Below are 24,400 nucleotides of genomic sequence, written 5' to 3'. Positions count from 1 at the left end.
TGTTAGTCTGTATCCACAAAAAGAACAGGAGTACTTGTGGCACCTTAGAGACTAACAAATTTATTAGAGCATAAGCTTTCGTGGACTACAGCCCACTTCTTCGGATGCATACCGAAGAAGTGGGCTGTAGTCCACGAAAGCTTATGCTCTAATAAATTTGTTAGTCTCTAAGGTGCCAAAAGTACTCCTGTTCTTTTTTCATATATTAAAAAGACTAAATACATATGGAATTCTAGAAGTCTCCCCTTTTCTATCCATCTTTCAGTTAGCAAGCTTTTATTAAAGGCTGTTAGCTCTGCACAGAAAACATCTGAAAGATGAAGCAATATGAGCAGGGCCGGCTCTACCATTTTTGCCGCCCCAAGCGAAAAAAAAAAAAAAAAAAAAAAAAAGCCGCCCAAACTGCCGAAGCAAAAAAAAGCCGCTCAGACTGAGCCGCCCCAAGAATGGCCAGAATGCCGCCCTTCAGCATGTGCCGCCTCAGGCACGTGTTTCGCTGGTGCCTGGAGCCAGCCCTGAATATGGGGAAGGGAACATAAGCTACAATTTACATACATGCTAGAAACAGTTCTAGAACTCAAAGTCGAGTCTTCAGTGCGTTTCAGAACACTTAATACACTGTTAGCTTGTTAGTCATGACTATAAAAATAATAAATGAAAAAGAATAAAAGAAATCTTAATGAGCCAGAAGTATGGGTTCTATAATATTCTTAAATAGAACCTCACCTTAAAGCAACAGAATAGGCAGACTCCACTGGCAGGGTATATGGCAATATCAGATAAGACATCACTCGCATTGGTAAGAGTTTAGAGAGCTGGGCATAGAACCCGCTCTTCTCTTTACAAGCTTCTTGTAATGCTGGAAAATAAGGATTTTTTAAAAAACAGCTTTTAGAATACATTTTTGGTTTTAAATTTACTGTTCAAACAAGTTATTTTAGGTGTAGTGATGTCTTTTAGTGTTCTAGAAGGGTGATTAATATTGAAGCACAATTGACAAGCAACATTAACTAAATGAGCACTTAGTTTGTGGCAAGCTAGGATGTAAATCTACCCCCCACTTGCATGCTGTGCACGAAGTGTCTATGTAGACCTGGCTGCCACACACAAAGTTTTCTAATGTGCTTTGATCTACTCCTGTTTTAGGGAGCTTTTAGAGCATGGCAACAAGGTCTACAAAGACATTTAGCGGGCAGCACAGCACACTAGTGCAGGATACATTTACACCCCAGCTTACTGTGAACTAACATGTTCATTTAGACAAGCCCTATGTCACAAAATATTAGTGCTAAAACAAACTTTTTCTATTTAAAATGCATCACACTACAGAGGAAAGTTAAAATAGTACTTAGCGCTTCTATTTGCTTTTAAGCTATAGACCTCAGACAACATTACAAAGATGGGTAAATGTCAGCATCCTATTTTACTGGCTGATAAAAATCAAGGACATTGGTCCATGTTCACATAACAAGTCACCTAACATTCATAATAAGGCTGGCAATAGCACCCAGGTTTCCCCAAATTCCAGTTTTGTGTTTTGTCCATCAAACAACTCTGCTTTCACAATTTTCATGTTTCTTTATGTAATTTACTTGTTTTCCTAAATCATAAGTCACATATTTCAGGCTTTAAATTGCTGGTCAAGGTCTACAGGCACCTACCTAATCTAAGGTAAATTTAGGGACAGTAATCCAGAAATGTTTAGTATATACCTGTTAAGTTTTGTTCTCTGAAACATAAGGGTTTTATTTAGTCATTAGTTTTGATGATGACTTCAAGTTCTTATTTATCCAATTTTAGTTAATGAATTATAATTAAAATATTAGTGATTAAAGATTTAATTTGTAAGGCATTTGAAATACTTCTCACATAGGATTGTTCATACCATGTTATTGTGGTTATTATTTGGGCTATCGATTAATTGCAGTTAACTCATGCGATGAACTCAAAATAATTGCAATTTAAAAAAATTAATCGTGATTAATCACAGTTTTAATCACACTGTTAAGCAACAGAATACCAAGTGAAATTTATTAAATATTTTTGGATTTTTTCTACAGTTTCAAATATATTGATTTCAATTACAATACAAAATACAAACTGTACAGTGCTCACTTTATATTATTTTTGATTACTAATATTTGCACTCTAAAAATGATAAACAAAAGAAATAGTATTTTTCAATTCACCTCATACAAGTACTGTAGTGCAATCTCTTTATCATGAAAGTGCAAATGTAGATTTTTTTTGTTACATAACTGCACTTTAAAACAAAACCATGTAAAACTTTAGAGCCTACAGGTCCACTCAGTCCTACTTCTTGTTCAGCCAATCAAAGACAAACAAGTTTGTTTGCATTTACAGGAGATAATGCTGCCTGCTTATTATTTACAATGTCACCTGGAAAGTGAGAACAGGCATGTTCGCATGGCACTTTTGTAGCCAGCACTACAAGATATTTACGTGCCAGATATGCTAAACATTCGTATGTCCCTTCATGCTACAGCCACCATTCCAGAGGACATGCTTCCATGCTGATGACACTCATTAAAAAATAATGTGTTTAATAAATTTGTGACTGAACTCCTTGGGGGAGAATTGTATGTCTCCTGCTCTGTTTTAACTGCATTCTGCCATATATTTCATGTTATAGCAGTCTCGGATGATGACCCAGCACATGTTTGTTTTAAGAACACTTTCACAGCAGATTTGACAAAACACAAAGAAAGTATCAATGTGAGATTTCTAAAGATAGCTACAGCACTTGATCCAAGGTTTAAGAATCTGAAGTGCCTTCCAGAATCTGAAAGGGACAAGGGAACATGCTTTCAGAAGTCTTAAACAAGCAACACTCCAATGTGGAAACTACAGAACGTGAACCACCAAAAAAGAAAATCAACCTTCTGCTGGTGGCATCTGACTCATGATGATGAAAATGAACATGCATCAGTCCGCACTGCTTTGGATCGTTATCGAGCAGAACCGGTCATCAGCATGGATGCATGTCCTCTGGAATGGTCGTTGAAGCATGAAGGGAACATATGAATTTTTAGGGCATTTGGCACGTAAATATCTTGTGACGCTGACTACAACAGTGCCATCTGAACGCCTGTTCTCACTTTCAGGTGACACGGTAAAAAAGAAGTGGGCAGCATTATCTCCTGCAAATGTAAACCAACTTTTAGCGATTGGCTGAATAAGCAGTAAGACTGATTGGACTTTTCAACTCTAAAGGTTTACATTTTTAATTTTTTTTTGTACATAATTCTACATTTGTAAGTTCAACTTTCATGATAAAGAGACTGTACTACAGAACTTGTATTAAGTGAATTGAAAAATACTATTTCTTTTGATTTTTACAGTGCAAATATTTGTAATAAAAATAAATATAAAGTGAGCACTGTACACTTTGTATTATAACACTTTATTCTGTGTTATAACTGAAATCGATATATTTGAAAATGTAGAAGACAAAAAATAAATGGTATTCTATTACTGTTTAATTGTGCAATCAATTTTTTTAATCACTTGACAGCCCAAGTTATTATAAATATATCCACAAAATTAATCAGTACCCAGTTTATGGCACTACACCTCAGTTATGCTCTACTAAACTACAGTTAAGTGACTTGTGAAACTAGCTTCCATCTTGCCAGTTTCTGAAGCCAAATACAACTTTATTTTTCTTATGTGATCATACCTTATAACTATTTAAAGAACTGCTCTGGGTTACTTTAATCAATTAAAAACTACAGTCGATTTTACATTATCATCTTATGCAAGATAGTTTTGTATTTTCTATTATCAGAAGATATTGTCAAGATGAGAACTAGTTCGAGTCATTTATAAAACATTATTGGCATTCAAAGTTATTGGAAGATATTCTCAAGCCTATACCTTTACGAAGTCTAGGAGGTAGATGCTCAAAAATTCTTTCATCCAATGGCCATGTGTTTAGCTTTAGCTGGTTATTAAGCATTTTTGTCTTCAACATCTCCTCTGTGCCCTTCCTCTGTGGAATAGTTTTCTTGTTTGTAAAGTCAGTGTCCTCTATGAGTTCCTGAGGGTTTTTCTTTAATGACAAGTCGACATAAACCGAATCGTTAAGAATATCTGGGGAAATGAGAAAGAACGAACTCACATTTATGATAGCTGTCATTCAAAAGATCCCAGAATCCTTTACAACAGGTGTTCTCAACCTTTTTCTTTCTGAGCCCCACCCCCAACATGCTATAAAAACTCCACGGCCCACCTGTGCCACAAAAAGTGCTTTTCCTGCATATCCAGTAGATTAAAAGCCAGGGCCAGTGTTCGGGGATAGCATGCAGAGCAACTGCCTGAGGCCCCATGCCACGGGGAGCTCCGTGAAGCTAAGTTGGTTTCATCCCCATGCGGCAGGGTTCAGGTTTCAACTTCAGCCCCGGGCAGTGGAGCTCGGGCTTTGGCTTTCTTCCCTGGGGCCCACTGACTAACGCCAACCCTGCTCTCTGGTTTATTTTGGCGGCTCCCCTGAAACCTGCTCACAGCCCCCCAGGGGGCCTCAGACCCCTGGTTGATAACCACTGCTTTACAAACAGGCAAGACTTCATCTACCAGAGGTGAAATGCAGGACTTTAAGGGTCTCATGTGAATAAGGATTTGCAAGATCAGGCCCATGCTTACTATCTTCTTTAGACCATTTGCAGGACCAGGTATCATTTTAGGATAGGAGCTGAAGAAAAAATTAAAGCTGTCAACTGAATCTACATAGGGAATATATACAATCACTGAAGTCATAACCTGGCAATGGCATGGGATCACCTTAGGCATGTGGCAATTCTGCAAAAAAAGGGCCTTATTTTTGGAGTTTAATCTACCTACAGAATACACTCCCACATCATAAATCATTTGCAAGTTTATTTTATGTCCATTTAAATGAGGCATGATGTGGAGCTGTCAAGTATAAGCCAGCAGGCAAGGTGAAACAATGGTACCCAAAATGAGAAAATGCCATTTTTTGCAATCCAGAAACACTGCATTATGACTAAAGTTTTTACTGTTTCAGTTAAGTTCAACTCCTTTGTGTGGGGTTTATTGGTAAAAGCTACCAAACAATGTACTAAAGGGTATTTTTTGGTTTTGCCTGGATAATTTTCCCCCCTCCCCCCAGGAACGATGGAGCTGTTTAGCATGTGCAAAAATGGCAAATACAACATTGTGCGGTATACAAACATGAAATGTTTTCACATCGCGTATTCTTAACTGTCAAAGTGTCACAAGCGATAACTCTTCTCTATATTTAAGTAAAATTTGCTGACCAGATCAGTCTCACACTGAAAGTTGTACAGCAGTAGCAATCAATTGTGCGACCACTGTTTGTACTGCATAGTGGGTAGATAATAAATTTATGTGAATTCCTAATGTAGTATTAGTCTGCCTGGTAGAAGGTTTAATATATAATTGTCTATGCATGCAGTATTACCCTTTGAAATGTTCTAGAAGCTAGCTTTTTAATTCTGTGACACTTATGCACAGGTCAGTGTTCACATTAGAGGTGACAATACAAAGTTTCATATTATGATTATGCAAAAGCTAGGAGAGAAAGAAGTGGGCTAAGAAGAAGTAGTGAAGACAAAGTCTGCAAATAAGTCCTTGCCTCTTCAGTGCATAGGGATGAAGACCACGTTACAACTCTCACCAACCATGTCATCAACAATATGACAAACCCATTTGACCTGAATCACATCAAGAGGTGATCATCAACATAGTTACTGGACTGCATGTAACATCAGTTGTGCAAGAGTCTCTACCGAAAATAGCAGATCTTGGTGAAGTACAAATGGAGAGATCTGTAAGAAGTGCACTTGATTCCAATGGTACACATAGCTTCCTCAGTCCAGTCAAGAAATCTGGCATCAAAACATTTGCTGACATGGCCAAGACGACCAAATTTAAGTCTGGCAAGGTAGGAACAATCAGAGCAGCTATGAGTACAGAAATTATTTTCTACAGAGCCCTTTCTTTAGCAAGATGCAGTGATGATATATCAATGGCAAAGTGTTCTTAGTCACCCACCAGGACCTGTGCCTATGTCCCCCTTCCATGCTGATAGAATAATGAGACAGACAGACAGACAACGCTAGACTAGGGCATCAACTTGAAGCTGAAAGAATCCATGAGTTAAGAGCATGCAAAAAAGAAACCACAGTATACATCAGCTCTAGATCATCTTTCATTTTAAGGTAGACATAATAAGCTTTCAAATGATGCATGATGTGCATGTGTGTAGAGGGGGTACATTAAGTCAACAAAATCAGTGGTGTCTGCTGCACACTATTTCCGTCTATGCGTACAAAATGTGCCATAAGTTTTTTAAATGACCCAGCACTTTTACATCTCATCTGAAGGTCAATGCCACTGCACACTATATTTTGGGACATTAGCTCAAGGAACTAGTGCCACCTATTGTATCTACAACACCTTCAAGGTGTATCCAAGTATTGATTGAGCCCAACTGTTTATCCGGAGAAACTGATGGGTGCCCAACATAAGGTGCATACAGACGCATACTTTCCATATCTTACTGCCAAAACCTCTAGCAAAGTTCTTTCTGAAAACAGTGCTAGCTATTGAGTGCAAAATTACGTATCCAAAAATGTTCTTTGAGTTCTCAATTTCTAAAAAAAAGAGTAGCAAAAGTAAGCCACTGTTCATGCAGTATTTCTATCTGCATACAAGTGCAGCAAAATTAATTAGGTGACAATATAATGCATATTGCACTTACAGGTATTGCTGGAAAACCAAAAGCAACAGTATATAATGTAGATTTGTGCAAATTCTCAGCTGAAGTGAAACTAAATATATAGAAAAGTGTTTACTAAAAGGTATTCAATTTTGATAACATTCAGTAATTTCAACTATAGGCAGATTTTCAGGAGGAAGATAATGATTGAGGAATGATTGGGGGGGGGGGAGGAGGAGAAGAGATGTAGTTATTGTGATAATTCATGGGAAGACTTCTGGTTCCATATATACTTATTATTTTGATCAATTGTTAATGGTATCAGACCATTGTTAACCAACCTTTTTTTGTTTGTTTCTTAAAGATCCAATTAACTTACTTCAAAAACACCAAGATCATAAGCAGAAAATTCTTCATGAAATTTGAACTGTTACATACAACAAAGCAGTTACAGTAAGGGAATGAATGTATTTGGCTATGCCTATACTACACATCTGTATTGATGCAAGTTGCCATAGTGCAATGCATCCATATGAGGCATCCTATTTCACATTTCTTCTATTTTTGCATGTGTGCAGAAGCATTCTGGGAATACGCTGGGAGGGCCAACTGCACAAACACAGTTGCTGTACTAGCACTTGATATATACGTCAACAGTGCACCAACGGAGACTGACAAGACAGTAGATGATGTGCTGGTGATTTGCAAGTGTAAGCCAAGTGGTAGCATGACTGACTATGCACTGTTGGGACCTACTGTGTTTGTGGATGCATTGTATGTTACAGGGAAGCAATGGTGGCCAAAACAGTGGCTGGCACATCTGTTTTGCTAGTCCAGAGAAGGCCTTACATAAGGAAGGGGGACAATCACTTGCCATTACAGATGACAGTTATAAGAGCAATAGTGTGAATTAATAAGTTCTCTTATCAGACATATTACAGAAATGATGTTGTCAAAGCTCATCGCAGACCGAAGCTCTTCATTCACCACTTATCTTGGAACTCTCCTACCAGAATCTAGATTTTCCATCTTTTTATGAACACAGAATGTCAGATTCTGAACGTGTTGCTTGTATCAACATATCTTAACACTCAACCTCTACATTTAGAAATACATTAATTATACAAACTTCAGAGGCTTATTGACTCTGTGTTAAGATTTTGAGTGGTACTGGTATCTTATTTCTGTTCAACCATAACCCCGAGTATTTTATCTAGAACCCAAAAAACTTTTCCAGGTTAAATATTAGTCTGTCTCTGAGAAATGTAAGTCCCAACAAATAGGTTTAAGAATGTTACAGTCGATACGCTTTCTTATTCCATGAACAGGACTATATTTATTTCTATTTCTATTTCTCTGACTTTGCAGACAGATCTGAACTTCAGTGGGAAATTATAAGACAATCAGTCTCTTTATTATGAAAGCCTCCCAATTTCATGCTCTCATATTTCTCTATAGTACAACCAATTCCTTTGCTCCACTTCTACAATATTTGTGTCTTTGAATAGTCATTTACATCTGTGTAAAGTGGGTATAACAGTCTATCACTCTTAACTGGTGTCATTTTACACCCCCCCACCCTTTGCACAGGCATGAAAAAACAAGAGAGAACCAGACTGTAGGAAATCAAACTTAAGGTAGGACCTCACACAACAGCATAAGGACAGCAATTTCAGCAACTTAATAAAATTGCTCAAGTAAATTATTACTATTAAAAGATTATTGCCTACTGAATGGCTGAACTAAACTGGTTATCTTTTCATGATGACATTCACTTTGTCTCAAAGGAGCTTTGTTTTAACTTGTCCATCCCCCCCCCCCAAAAAAAAAGATAAGTAGAGAGTCACATTAAGTATTGATAATGACAAACAAATTTAACATACCATTTTCTTTCAAAAATCTAAGTGCATCTGAATATCCTTGTTCACAGATCTCTCCTAGTACCTGCAAACACAGGGCACAGCACGTCAGTCAGCCATCAGATGGAAGATTCAAAGTGAAAACCACCAGTTCACAGAGCGAATGGCTGCTTTATTCACTTACACTAGTCATATGTGGAAGACAATTTCCATGACTGTCAAACTATAATAAAAGTTTTAAAGTGACGTATTCACATCTGCTGTGACGATACATAAATTAAGTCATCTTTCAACTTGTAAACATATGCCATTGATCAAGATATTGCTAAACTTCTAACAGTGCTTTTCCAGTTGTACCAAAGCATCAAATTAACATATTAAGCTTGTAAAAAATTTCTTTCCTTACGGTCTCCCTAAGTTGCTTTTTTTGATCAGACACACAGATCACCCCCGCCCCCTTAACTTTCTCCCCTTGCCACTTCTGAAACCTAAGACAGCCAACTGTGCAATTCTCCCAGGGAGGCTGAATTTCATGATTAATCCCAAACTTGGGTCTCCCCGATAACCGGTGTTACTAGGTGGCCTGATGGTTCAGCTGGTATTGCACATTTTCAAAGTCCTAGACAAACAAACAAACAAACAAAAACACAGAATGTTTAAAGCCCAGGTAAGCAGAAAAGTTTAAGAACAAAGTATAGATAAACTCATCACCTACAAGAGTGTTCGCTTGCAACTAGCCAGAAAGAAAAAAAAATTGATTTTAAAGCATCCAAAGTTATCAGGCATTTGATTATTAAAACACCGTATTTTTGCTCTAGTACCTCCCATCCGCAGACACCTTCAGCAGTCCCCATTCAGAAAAAGGACAAGTTCTGTGGTGGTCAATAACCACTTTTGAGCTGTTCTGGCTGCATCATGCACGTATCAAACAGATTTTTGAAGATCTTTAGCTTTAATTGTACCAGTTTCAAAGCCTGTGCTGGTTGGTGGCTGGACATGAACAGGCTATAACCTTGCACACTCTACTTCAGATTTGTACACTACTGCTTATACAGAGTAATTTGCAGTGCTAGAAATGTAAACACAGGAACAAGGTTTCTGTGCCAGGGAAGATAATGGAGCAAGTAATTAAGGAAATCATCTGCAAACACTTGGAAGGTGGTAAGGTGATAGGGAACAGCCAGCATGGATTTGTAAAGAACAAATCATGTCAAACCAATCTGATAGCTTTCTTTGATAGGATAACGAGCCTTGTGGACAAGGGAGAAGCTGTGGATGTGGTATACCTAGACTTTAGTAAGGCATTTGATACGGTCTCGCATGATATTCTTATCCGTAAACTAGGCAAATACAATTTAGATGGGGCTACTATAAGGTGGGTGCATAACTGGCTGGATAACCGTACTCAGAGAGTTGTTATTAATGGTTCCCAATCCTGCTGGAAAGGCATAACAAGTGGGGTTCCGCAGGGGTCTGTTTTGGGATCGTCTCTGTTCAATATCTTCATTAACGACTTAGATATTGGCATAGAAAGTACGCTTATTAAGTTTGTGGAGGATACCAAACTCGGAGGGATTGCAACTGCTTTGGAGGACAGGGTCATAATTCAAAATGATCTGGACAAACTGGAGAAATGGTCTGAGTTAAACAGGATGAAGTTTAACAAAGACAAATGCAAAGTGTTCCACTCAGGAAGAAAAAATCAGTTTCACACATACAGAATGGGAAGAGACTGTCTAAGAAGGAGTACGGCAGAAAGGGATCTAGGGTTATAGTGGACCACAAGCTAAATATGAGTCAGTGTGATGCTGTTGCAAAAAAAAGCAAACATGATTCTGGGATGTATTAACAGGTGTGTTGTGAGCAAGACACGAGAAGTCATTCTTCCGCTCTACTCGGCTCTGCTCTGGTTAGGCCTCAGCTGGAGTACTGTGTCCAGTTCTGAGCACCGCATTTCAAGAAACATGTGGAGAAATTGGAAAGGGTCCAGAGAAGACCAACAAGAATGATTAAAGGTCTTGAGAACATGACCTATGAAGGAAGGCTGAAAGAATTGGGTTTGTTTAGTTTGGAAAAGAGAAGACTGAGAGGGGACATGATAGCAGTTTTCAGGTATCTAAAAGGGTGTCATAAGGAGGAGGGAGAAAACGTGTACACCTTAGCCTCTAAGGATAGAACAAGAAGCAATGGGCTTAAACTGCAACAAGGGAGGTCTAGGTTGGACATTAGGAAAAAGTTCCTAACTGTCAGGGTGGTTAAACACTGGAATAAATTGCCTAGGGAGGTTGTGGAATCTCCATCTCTGGAGACATTTAAGAGTAGGTTAGATAAATGTCTATCAGGGATGGTCTAGACAGTATTTGGTCCTGCCATGCAGGCAGGGGACTGGACTCGATGACCTCTCGAGGTCCCTTCCAGTCCTAGAATCTAGGAATCCAAGAGAAAAATATTTTATTTTAGTCTTGAAAAGCAAAACGAACATAAAAAGAATTAAGTATTCATGGAAGTGATGAAAGAAAAGCAGCAACACCAGATGTCATCAGAAAAGCTTATTTGGCTAGATGTTAAACTAAGATCCTTGCTGCTCAAATTGCTTCTGCAACAATTTTGGCCTTTAAATGCAAAATATTCTATTATGAACCATGTAAGAGGACATGTATTACCTTGGGTTCTGGTGGAAAGAGTGCTTGTGTTAGACGGTAAATGTTCCCTAAGCTGAACTGAATGCTGGTATTAGTAACATTCATTTCATGGAAGTTTGCAGAGTTCCCCTTTGGGCAAATATCGCACTCCCCAGAGAAAGGAGAAATCGTGATGGTATTCTTAGATTCATACTGAGGTAAGTTGTCACTGATTCCACCATCAACATAACGCTGTAAAGAATAATAAAAAAGGGAGAGTTTAATGCCAGACAAACAATTTCTATAAAACCAAACTTCCCGTATTAGTTAAATAGCACCTAAAATTTTAAAATAGAACTTAAAATCAGAAGTTTGTCTCTGCATATGCACAGAGGCCAACTTTTTTGATTTTGTATAAAAATATATTTCCTTATTGCAGTTTTAAAGCCAACATATTTCCTAATTCTCTGAAAAACTAGAATATTGTTAATAAATGTGCTTGAAGTTTTGTAATAGAGAAGAAATTGCTTCACTCTTTGGGTCGTAATTCTGCTCTGCACAGTGCAGGCAAGGTTGGAGCTGCCTCCCCTTCACCAGAACGGGACACAATCCCAGAATTGCCCACAGTGCTCTCCCACAAAAGAAAAAACACAAGATGAAATCAATTCTTTAAAAGAAGTTCTAAGTATTGGAAGCTAAAGTTGAGTTCCTTGGCAATAAAGTAACTGCTTAAATAACTATAAAAGATGTTAGACTTTCAGAAGAAACTATTTCAGATTATTATTATAAAAAAGCTCCACAAACAACTAGAAAGGAAAAAATTGCAAGTAAACCTTAACACTCTTGAAACCTTTAAAAAATGATACTACTATCTTACCATCTAGTCATTTTCAAAATGTGAGTTTAGAAGTGGTTTCAGGTTCTACACCTCATCCCACCAAGTCCAACAGCCAATTTTGGTATTTTGACAAATCACTGTCTTGCACCTCTAATTTAGCCCTGTTCCACGTATGTAATGTTTTCTAATCTTAGAGCTTAATATTACTGACTGAGGATGAAACACATTCAAGCTAACATTGCTATAAAAACCTTAACTTCATATTTCCAGGTGTACATTTTTAGAAGACATAACTAATGTTGTTGCAGATTAGTAAATAGTTTTGTAATATTAAACAAAAATTCTGAGAACATTTTTAAGAGATGCTGTTTATTGGTTTGGAATGTCAGGTGTACGTGATGCTGCTAAATTCTTCTGAGCCAGACTACATCTATGGACTTTACAGATCTGGCAGCCTGCTGTGCCTAAGCTCCACAAGAATTAAGTTTAAAAGCTCTACCAAGACCACCCAACTCCAAGGTTAAAATATTCAAGGCACATGGCTATACATTTCAGCACCAAGCCTTCTCAAAAGGCTTCTATGCACGAACTCCTAAAATATATCATTTTAGAATTTCTACAATATCCATATTTGATAGGATGTTACCAGAAAAATCCAGCTTTTCAAGATGTGAAAAGTCTCTCCACATCTATCCAGAATTCTCATATCTGAAAGAGGTCTTGCTTGATTACCAATCACCTTCCCACAAGAGAGCACATTCAAAAGTTTCAAGCAGAGAGTAATTTCAGTATGGTGGTTGTGTGTTAAATCAGGCTTATAATAGCAACAGTCTTACAACCTCAGGCCCCCCCTACTGGGAAACACTTAGGTATATGCATAAGTGGTTGCAGAATTGGGGCCTTAATTATAAAATCTCTGACTCTATAAATTAGCAAGCTAAGTCTCCTCTTCAAGGCCGAAACAGAGCTCCTATTTCTCTTCTCTATGTATAGGAATGGGAAAGTCAATTTCCAAAACATTTGGAGTCCTCAAGAAAGTTTCCACCTTGACACAGACACATTTAATTTTTCACTTCCATTTCCCTGCAAACAAGAATTCAAGAGCCTGTTATGGAATCTTTATTGGGCAGGATAGGTCAAAAGAAGGCAGTCACCTTTTTATACAGGGAGGATATTCAGAGAATCAACACTTGTATGTTTTTGTAGTTTGAACTAAGCCCTTTTAGATAACGTTATTGTCCAACCAACGAGAACTGAATAGCCAGATTAGCCTGGATCCACCTAAACCTTGGATCCAGTCCAATGTCCTATTTCATAACACTTTGCCCCAGCTTAAAGAGGTAGGGATATAGAAAAGCTTTAGAAACATGCATAAGGTAGCTTTTGAAAATGCTTCTGAGTCAACTTGAACATTGCTGCTTTCCAATGTTACTTAAATATGAAGGGTGGGGCGATGTTTTAATGGTTGTTATCTTTCAGCAAGTCCCAAGAAACAATGTTTGTAAGGCAACATATTTCAAGGCCATTCTTAGAAATGAGAGATATCCCAATAAAGGCTATCTGAACCAAATGTTGCAATGAACCATTATTAAGTCCTTGCCTCTGCAGTGCATAGGGATGAAGACCATGTTACAACCCTCACCATTATTTGGAAAGCCTTCAGTTTTCTTTCAATGCTTGACCCTCTTCCTTCTTCCTGTTTTTACTAAAAAAGGCTGATGAAAGCAAAACAATTAAGTTGATGCAACATTATGGTTTAACACAAAACAGGTTAAGGTAGTAAGATTAACTTTCCCACAATGCACATGCATCTCTGACTTGTTTGTGTTAAATCATAATGTTGCAATAACTTGTTTGACTTTTAACTTCCCTCATTTTTAGTAAAAAAGAGGGGAGTTGAGGGGTAGCAGAGAGTAGGTGTTGTATGTGTGTTGCAAGAAAACTTGAGCCATTCCAAGCAATGGCACCTTGCAATGATTTGGTGTAGACAGTCATTAATGGGAGATTTCAAAATTCTAAGGATGGCTTTGAAATATGTTGTGTTAAAAAAAGAGGCCTTTTAACCATTATTTCTTGGGCTGTGCTGAAAGAGAACAATTAACACTTCACCTTTAAAAGAATCTCCCCATACTGAAGTTAAATTGAAAACTCAAACTAAGTTATATCCTGTTTAAAAATGCAACTTTAAATTTGCACTAAATAGCTTATTTGCATTCATGTTACTGTGTATTAAGTGGATCTGCCGCGAAACATATAGAAGTGCAATGTGGTCTGTTACTAGGATACTTCTTTCCTGACAAGCGTTTAAGAGACCAGCCCTGCACCCTTACTCACCTAGATGGTCTCACTGGCTGTGCCTACACTACACATTTTTCTTAAGCCTTCCTACAGTTGCTAAGTGCTCATTTAAATAAGCCAGTCTTTTAGCAAGCGTGTCACCTAACTCTGTTAAATTTCCATCTAAAGGGGGGAAAAAACTGCTGTAAACAAGGCCATTAGCTTCCCTTTTGTATCTTCTTACATATGTAATGTTACTTTACTAAAAATGAGTACTTGACTCAGAGTTCATGGTATTGAAGCTATATCTGGCTTTAACTTTTGCACAGAGTAGAGCAGGGGTCGGCAACATTTGGCACGCGGCTCAACAGGGTAAGCACCCTGGCAGACCGGGCCAGTTTATTTACCTGCTGACGCAGCAGGTTCCGCTGATCGCGGCCCCCACTGGCCGCGGTTCTCCGTCCTGGGCTAATGGGGGGCAGCAGGAAGCAGCGTGGGCGAGGGATGTGCTGGCCGCGGCTTCCTGCCGCCCCCATTGGCCCAGGACGGCAAACTGTGGCCAGTGGGGGCTGCAATCGGCTGAACCTGCCGCGTCAGCAGGTAAATAAACTGGCCCGGCCCGCCAGGATGCTTACCCTGGCAAGCTGCATGCCAAGCATTGCCGACCCCTGCAGTAGAGTAACCAAAAATATGTTCATATATTATCTTTCAAAATTTCCTACATGTTTATCAAGCTAAATTTAGCACTTAGCAGGAAACAATGCAGACTTACCACACCTCTGAATGATGGTGGAATTAGGCCACAATAAATAGGGACAAACGAGCTACAAATTAAAGCCTATGGAGAAATGAGATTACATAAGTAAGTTAAACAACAATTTCTCTAGTTCTGAAAACTACTATAAAAATGACGATACACTAGTGTCTCGATTTAATGTTAAAGTTTATGATAATATTAAAGGGACAGAAATCTATTTGAAATAAAGTTGAAAAACTCACTTTTTGAATTAGTTTAAATATATACGGCTGCCCCTTCCCACTCTCCAGAGTACCTATGCCAATTTGCAGTTTTGCAATCAATCATTTTCCTTTTTTAAAAAAAGGTTTCTCTCCTATTGTTCTGTGAAAATTCCACAACACCACAGGAAATGACTGATTATACAGAGGAAGTGTTGTCAAATGCATAAAGTAAACTAAAAAAAGAAAATAATTGAAATTAGGGAGAAAAGGTATTATTTTAACAATAGAAGGTGAAAAGTTTCCAGACAGAAGTGTTTTTTTTGTTTGTTTGTTTTTTTGTTTGTTTGTTTTACAGTGTCCCTCTAAGTAAAATGAATGTAGGTCTCTTAATAAATATTGGGATACAAGGGTTTTATCTAAAGGTGTCTTTACAAATCAGAAGCCAAAAAAATTAACCATTCCATCTCCACAGAGATGCTCTGAGTATAATAGGTATAATATTAGATACAAATCCAAAAGACTACAGTCATTGCATGCTTGTTCTTTCATTATGGATAAGATAAAGAGCTCAGAACAGTCAGCAGCAGTATTCTTAGTTAGTTCTCAGTCATTTTTGCTCATCAAATAATTGCCTTTCAGCTTTTACAAATAAAACAGTTTGCACCTTAATTGGATATGCAGAATTTTCAAGCAAATGTTCATTCTACAATTTTAAACTTTCATAATAGAACACGTATGGCATCATTTTTGACGTTTAGTTTCCCCAATAAACATTGCCTCAAGAACACACATCATGACAAATCTGAGGTGACCATTCTATTATTGAGGGGGTTATTCCATGATTATTCAAGGATTAAGCAAAATGAAATTCCAAGGATCAATCTACACTTGGACTTAAAACTTAGAAAGCTTAAATTGAGGCAACTTTTAAAGTTGTCATAATGGTGACCAGTAACACATACCTGAACAATTTCTTCTTTAGAGTTAAAATTAGATACTAACACATTTTTGCCATCTGACACTCTGGTCAGGGAAATACACAGCTTGCCTGCTGACAACTGGTGAGTATTTTCTGGAAGGTTTTTGAATAGTCCATCTCTTATTATCTTAATCACATTAAAAGAAGGATGAAGTGGACCAAGACTTCGCTTTCTGGCTTCTTTGGCTAACCCCAGAACATCTGCACAAGCTTCAGCTGAAAAACAGAATATATGTTTCCTTTGAGACTGGAGGCAATTTCTACAGAGGATAAAAGTATTAAGATTATTTCCCCAGTAACACGGTCTCAAGCTTCTAGATTTTCTCATGCCAGTTCACAGCACTAAAACAAAAACTTTGTTTAAAGTACAGTGATATTACTATTTATGACTCATCTAGTTTAAGTCTAAACTTTCAAGTTCAAGTTGCTAAACTTGTATTTTGAACACTGCCACTAGATTACTTAAGTATGTTGTTTATTGTAATACAAGATCAATCACATTTTTTTCAAAAAATTTCATCAAGAGCATACGTGCTTCATTATCAAGTCTATTGTAGAGTTTATGCTTCAGAAGTCTGCACTTTTATGTAGCAACCAGGAAAACAACAATAGAGTTTTCCATAAGCATACTACTATAGAAACGACAATGAAAGTTTATAATGTACATGGCACACAAATTTTAAAGTGATTATTCCACAACGTAAATTAAGATACCTGGAAACCTAGGGTTCACCAACGAGCTAATACTGTAACCAGAGCATATGGGATAGGAGGTCCTTTTGTAGCTACTTAAGAAGCCCTAAATCACATATGGTTTTATAAAGAAGTCAATATCTTGAACAATACCCAGAAATAATTAACTAAGTCAAAACACAAGTGCAACATGCTCCCTGCAATTACCACCACAAAGCAATCATATTGCTGCATCCCACTCCAGTTCTGGAATATTGCATTTAGTGAGTAGAGGGCTGTGTTAATATCTGTGATTCAAGATAGCGGCCAATGGGGCTGGCCACGGGGACAGCAGGAGCAGCAGTCCCAGCTCAAGGGCTCCCGCCAGCGATCCTGGGGCGGCCAGAGCAGCGGCTGACCTCCTGGGGCTCCCCCTGCTGGCAGCAGCTGGAGCTGCTGCTGGCCAACCAGGGCTTCACACCCCTCCCCCCCCACTGCAGCTGGAGTGGCAACAGGACCGTAGGTCTCCCCCCCACAGCTGGTGCCACAGGCTCCCTCCCCCCACAGTACCCCCCCTTACAGTACAAGATTCAATCAGGGGTATTTATGGTATAAGTCATGGACGGGTCACAGGCTGTCATTTTTTGCCTGTGACCCATCCATGACTTTTACTAAAAAGACCCACAATTAAATCGTAGCCTTACTTTTAACCCATCTCCAGCAAAAGACAATGATGTTGTTTCCGTACCCAATCAGATCTGCTGACAATGATGTTGTTTCTGTACCCAATCAGAGCACAAAGCAGTAGTACTCCTCTTATACCATATCCACAAGACTGGTACCTGAACTTTGTCTTACACCATCTTAGAACCATTCAGAGATGCATTAACTAAGGACTTGTCCATATTTAGGGAATTTTAGGGGAAAATTCCCACCGGTTTTGTTCAACATCTATATAGGAGAACCGCCAGTACACAGACCTATTTGGGAACTACCTCTCTCTAGAATCTTCATGCCAATGGTAGATCTGCTTGACAAATGTTTTAGAGAAAGATTCAGTTACTTCCACTCCCTGAATTTTCACTTTAGTTTGTCTCCCCAAATGATACATTTCACCTCCACAGAAGTTTCAGCCACTGCACCCAATCATTTATACCACAGCTAAATAGGAATACATTTAGCTGCACCAGGAAGATCAAACCATGTCAGGGAAGACTATATTCAAACACTTAAACCATCCCAACAGTTTCAAAACTGGTCAGAAGTTACCCAGGATAGCAGCTCATTCAGATACCAAAATAAGAGAACAGTGTAAATATTTATTTAAATTCTTATACCAAGTATTTTGTCTGTACTTTACAAATAGTTTAAAGAGCTTCCCTGTACTTAACAGGCAAATTTGCTTGGTTTAAAAAAAAGAAGGAATGACAAGTTCACAAATAACAGGTTATTATCCCCAAATTGACATGCTGCAAGGTTATCTGAAAATGTTTTTCAGAACTTATCTATTTTAGAAGTGAGTTATGGAACAAAAGTATATAAGGATTGACCTACTGAAATAAGAGTGTGCAGACTGCCCTCAATTCTCAACAAGATTTACTCTTCTACCCAGATGACTCAGCTGATTTACTAAAGTAGCCACTTTTTGCTTACACTTCTTGCACCTGATTTGCAGCAGTTTGAAATTTGCTTACTCCTGGCTCAATGAAGCCAACCCTGATACTAACAAGTCATTTTGGAAACACTCACTCCTACAGATTGAGTGTTCTTGATTAATCCAATTTCTACTCATGAGTTAAGCCTGTTTTATTCTTCTCTCTAAACATAAGTCTTGGATGTGCTTAGAAGTACACGGTTTAGTGGTCTTTTAAACTCAAGATTTTTAGCACAACTGCAATTGCTTCCAGGAACTGCTTATGGAGGTAAATACTCTCTCATGACAAAGTCATACAGAAATTCTAAAATAGAGATTATTCCTTTTTGATCATTACAGCATGTCAGCGATGCTAGACAATACAGTAGCAGTCTATGTTTCAGAGATACTCATTTTAAAACACTTTTTCAGAAGAGTTAGAGTTTCCATCTTTATGTATTTATTCTTAAAAAGATAAAAATTATGACGTTGTCTAAGCAAGAGGAAAAAAACAAGTGCTTTTTTCATGCTTTAAGGAAGGATATGCTATTTTTTGTTGCATCTACGTAGCTCAGTGGCTTAGTTTTCAAATATTGCATGCATATAAGTGTGCCCAACAACAATTATTTTATCCAGTGTGGAAAGTATAGTATGTGCCAAATAGTGTGCTACTTCAGAATTGTAGACTGCAGGCTTCTAAACAAATTAGAAGATTTCCTGGCTGCTTATGTATTGAACAAAAATATTCCTTGTTACACTACACACAAATTTCATAACCTGGCAAATAAAATAATTCTCAGTTTTGTCCATTAAAAACATGAGGATTTCGTACTACAATGTAATGAAATATTTGACTGAAGTTTCATATCACAAAGACAGCAAAACCACAGTCAATTCAAAGCACGTTAATGGCATGCTACTCATCTTGAATAGGTGTGGGCGCACATTTTATTATGTGTGTTCAGAAGTGCTGCAGTTATCAGGGCTTCCTATGTGCACAGGGATCCAACTAGAGAGATATAGTTGCAGGATCCAACCTAAGCAAACACTATTTTGCAAGTCTGGCAGCAGACAGAATAAGGTTAAGGTCTGATTTTTCAGAGGTCCTGAGCACTCAAACTTTTAATTGTGAAGTTTGTAGTGTTCAGTACCTCTGAAAATTAGGTCCTAAGTGACCTAGCCCCAGGGTCATAAAAATCAATAATTAAAAAAAAAAATCTGATGTTTTTATTTAAATCGGATTTTTTTGATAAAAAGCTTTTTCCTCTCAAAAAGCGTATCTAAAGATAGTTTTAATTAAGATACATTATAGCTCAAATATATCTCATCATGGAATAGGGATTATAAATTCTTATAGTATGAGACAATATATTCATGTAATGTTTAAGAAAAGTTTTGTAAATGAGTTCCAATAGTTCATGGATTAGGGACCCAATCTTATGAGGTTCCAGGGGCTTCTGTATAGATTACCAGTATTTAGGTTAATCTTTCTATCTACCCAATGGGACTCAGTGCTCAGTCTAGAAGATACCATCAGAGATGCTTAGTTTTGCAGTTCTCAAACTATGGATTTGTGTCTCCAGAGATAACATACTTGTTAACAGAAAAATGTTTTTAAATAAATAAATAAAATAAATATATAGAGGTGAGAAATAAGACTTCAACCCTATTGTCCCTCTGCAACTTTGTGTACACATAGTTAGTCCCTTACCTCTCTCTAAAAGTGCAAAGTTTCAGAAAGTTCAATGAATAGAAGATTGTTGGGGGCAGAATAGATCTGGACAAGGAGAAGAAGTCTGGAGATAAATGTGAGAAGGGAGGGACAGGCAGTTGAAACAAAAGTGAAACGGAGAAGCATATTCCAGAAGTCTTGAGCCAGGCCGGCTCCAGGCACCAGCCCACCAAGCTTGTGCTTGGGGCGGCACGGCGCTCAGACTCCGGCCGCCGGGGAGAACGGAGCCCCGGCAGGGCTCGCCGCCCTCCCCCCGGCGCTCTGGCCGGTTGGGGAGAGCGGAGCCGAGGCCGGGCTCGGTGCCCTCCCCTGCCGCACGGGGGGGCCGGCGGCGGGAGGCTTTTTTGCTTGGGGCGGCAAAAAAGCCAGAGCCGGCCCTGGTCTTGAGGTCTTTCTGAGTGTAGCCTTCATTCTCTCACTAGAAGGGAAAAACCTATAAATGGCAGCAGGCCGTAAAAGAGAGCAGTTTGGGTTTCATCTATGTCAGAGTTGTGAAGAATATGTATTAAGGTTATAACAACCAACAAGAATGCACTTTTATGTAGAAATCCATGATTAAATCAAGTCTTCCTGATCAAATCCACCATGCCTAGCCCACAACAGAAATGGCAGAACATAAATCTCCAGACTTTCAGCCTTGTACTCAAGGGCAGATGTACATCACCCCACACAAATGCTTATGTTGAGTATTAGTAAAAGTTGAACTTAACATAATTGTTTAAAGTGACAAGCTGTAAGATTCACACTATGGCCACGATGATCAGAAGCAATTAGTGATTTTAAGCAACTCAATTTGTGTGTACCCAATATTAGATATCTGAGTTTTCCTGGAGTCTTTTGCACTTTTTGAAAATCTGGCCCATTTAAGATATTGATCCAGGATCCAAAATCATTACTCACTTTTGAAAATCTTGTCCTAAGTGTAGAGCGACTCAAATTAATTACCAGTTTGCTAATAATATTATTCTTAATATTAACTAAACATTGTAGTCTGTTGTATAAAAAACTAACAACCCACAATACACACAAAAAATAGCTGTCAAAAAAGTTCCACTTTCAGGAAGAGAAACAACATCTGAAAAACAAATACTTCTTTACAAACTAAAAGTTTCTAAACAGACATATAAACTTGGATTTCTGCTCTTACTGGAGTATTCTAAACCCAAAGCATCATTCAATTTTTTGTTTAAATTCTCACACTTCTGAAATATTTTGCGAACATCTTTGGTCTGGGTTTCCTCTCCCACCTTGCCCCTGTAGAGCAGAAATTTGAGCAGGTCAATGACCTGCAGTAACCTTGTCTCTAGTGTCAAGTAATCAGTCATACCACAAGTCACCTGAGGCTCAACTCATCCTTCTTATCCAATCACAGGGCTGAAAACCAACAGTTTACTAGGGCTGCTATTCATCAAAATCAGATAGACATTTGCACTTCTCCCTGGCTTCACTTCCAGAAAGGAAGTTAAACTACCCATCAGAATGCAATTTAACCTAGAAATTTAAATCAATAAAAGTTTACTCAATTTATATATGAGAAGTTCACACTACTTAAATGTAGTAAACATTGGGAAACCTATAAATAAATAGTTTGCCATTAAGGGAGAAACTAGATGGGAAGGTTCCCAAATGATGGGCACAAAAAGGACTAGTGAGGTAAATCCCCACTTAGTGAAATGCATCTATGTGGTACTACTGATATACAATTCTGCAAGCACTTCCTTGGAGCACCTCACTGTACTAAATGTGTGAAATCAAGTATTGCCCATGAACTGTACAATTTTTAAAGACCCTTATTTTCTCTTTTCAAAAAGACTGATGATGTCCCATTATTACACCATTTGTCTTACAAGGACAAGAACACACAATGCAAAATAAAATAAGCAGAATCACAGAGAAATATAATTTTCCTCCTGTTTCAAAAAAGTAATAGACACCTGAATATATGGGCTTATAAGAGAAGTGTCTCCTCATCTTAATGACTAATAATTATTAAAAAGAAGAACAGGAGTACTAACACGGCTGCTACTCTGAAACCAATAATTATTAATTGTTCTACAAGGGACTAAAAAAAAAAAAAATCTATCACCTACTCATGATCAGGGCCGCTAAGAGCAGGTTTGGGCACCAGTGAAAAAAATTTTCAGGCCCCCCAGCAAGGGTAGATCAGCTAAAAATCTTTACATGGGATTTGTAGACAAAAACATATGCAACATAGTCAGGCGCCGGACCCCCTTCTGGACCACCAGTCCTTGGTAATTTGTACCGGCTTTCCCCTCCCCCCCCCCCCCTCGTCAGCCCTGCGCATGATGAGTAACATTTCTAGTTGTAGAACATACTTTTCAAACAGAATAATCAAAAGCATTTGTATACAAGAACTAATATTTTAGTAAGTGATCATAGCATATACCATGTTAAAGCTAATGGATTCTGAAATTGGCACTCTATTTCACAGGGAAAGACAGAACTTTGACACAGGGGAAAAAAATGTTACAAGTTTCTTTTTTATATAAACTACGCCAACAGCCTTTTCTAAAGTCAACCCATTTTCCTAGACTGCTTTAAGCAGGATGGATTGATTTAAATCAAACAATTTAAATCACAAGCAGGAAACCTTGATTATTTAAGTCAATTTTAATCTTGTTTTGCATTTGTACTTTTAGTTATTGTCCTAAAGAAAGGATGATTCTCATTGGTTGGTAACCATTAAAATGCTGCTTTGCAACTAAATATAGCCTTTACACTAAATTTAGTGCTTCTTTTTGCTATCCAGGAGAATATGTTATTTATTTAAATAATTATATATCTTAGTTTACAATTATTCAATTCTTAATTTTTACAGATTTTATTATGTTGGCAAATGGCAACTGATGCCTTTCTTATACACTAGAAGGTTTCCCCCCTCCCCCCCCCCACACACACACTTGTGGTTTGTGTCAAGCTATATTTGGATGGAAATTTGAAGTCAATTAAAAATGAACAAAACCAACATTTACTTTTTTTATTAGTTAAAACTATCTTAAATGTGCTGGATACATAAACAGTATAAAAAGTTTATCAAAGCATGTTTTGCATATAAAACTAAATTTATTAATTAATTGGATTGATTGTTTCTAGTCCCCTTCAAGATTTTTAGGAGTAAAAGATCTCATCAGAGACCTAGCTTTTACACACCGACCACAAGAGGAAAACAAGCATTCCTGTTTTTCAACTCCCATTTGGTTCTCAACTTTGAATGAGCTAATCATTGAACTGAAGTTGTTGAATAAACTGAAATGAAGACACTAGTCTCTCTGCAACTGCAGAACAGGCTACTGATCTCCAAAAGTTGATTTAGCACTTCAACAAGCCCTGGGTCCAGGCACTTAGACTGTGACTTCCATCAGTGCAGTGCCCTGACTTTCTTTCTTTATCTTGATTTAATAGATTTTATTAAGTTAAGGCCTTAACATAGGCTGTAATTTCAAATTTAACTTTAAATAGGTTTGTTCTTAAAGACAAATCTATATTTAATTTAAATTTAAAAAAATCTATTTATTCTTTTTTTTTTTCAGAAAATTATTGATTGTTATACTTAAAGCCACGGTGGATATGTTCAACCTAGAACTGGACATATACACCTCTACCCCAATATAACGCGATCCGATAGAACACGAATTCGGATATAACACGGTAAAGCAGTGCTCGAGGGGGGGGGGAGGGGCGGAGCTGTACACTCTGGCGGATCAAAGCAAGTACGATATAACGCGGTTTCACCTATAAAGCGGTAAGATTTTTTGGCTCCCGAGGACAGTGTTATAATCGGGGTAGAGGGGTACTAAAAAAAAAAAAAAAAACCACACAACAACAAAAAAAGGATTTCTAATCACGTGCGCCTAACACTATTTGAGCATTGAGAGCTGACTAAGGCAGAAAAGCACGTTAAAGCTAGCCTAAGCTCTGATCTTAACTCTCTAAACCCTACCCCAAGAATGGAGAAGCTTTAGAGAAAGCACGTTAAAGCTAACTGAACCCTTACATAGAGTCAAAGAGAATTATAGAAAAAGTGAGAGTCACCTCTACCTAAGACAGAAGGAACAAATGAGAATTAATTCAAACGCTCAATATTTCT

The 24,400-nt window shown here is 37.9% G+C and overlaps 1 protein-coding gene across 1 annotated transcript; it reads right to left on the bottom strand.

Annotated features, from left to right (window-relative positions):
- Window positions 1–385: 385 nt before the first annotated feature.
- Window positions 386–21,617, bottom strand: LOC117871694 (patatin-like phospholipase domain-containing protein 2). Its single transcript, XM_034759496.1, has 7 exons — window positions 21,440–21,617; window positions 16,239–16,471; window positions 15,089–15,154; window positions 11,244–11,453; window positions 8,605–8,665; window positions 3,898–4,113; window positions 386–859 (listed from the first exon to the last, which is right to left on the bottom strand). Exons 1-7 carry the CDS (start codon window positions 21,615–21,617, stop codon window positions 723–725), a joined length of 1,101 nt encoding a protein of 366 aa, XP_034615387.1. The 3' UTR covers window positions 386–722.
- Window positions 21,618–24,400: the final 2,783 nt, after the last annotated feature.

The sequence above is a fragment of the Trachemys scripta genome, chromosome 1, assembly GCF_013100865.1.
Source record: "Trachemys scripta elegans isolate TJP31775 chromosome 1, CAS_Tse_1.0, whole genome shotgun sequence".
Lineage (NCBI taxonomy): Eukaryota > Metazoa > Chordata > Testudines > Emydidae > Trachemys > Trachemys scripta.
This window is presented reverse-complemented; position numbering and strand designations above follow the sequence as displayed.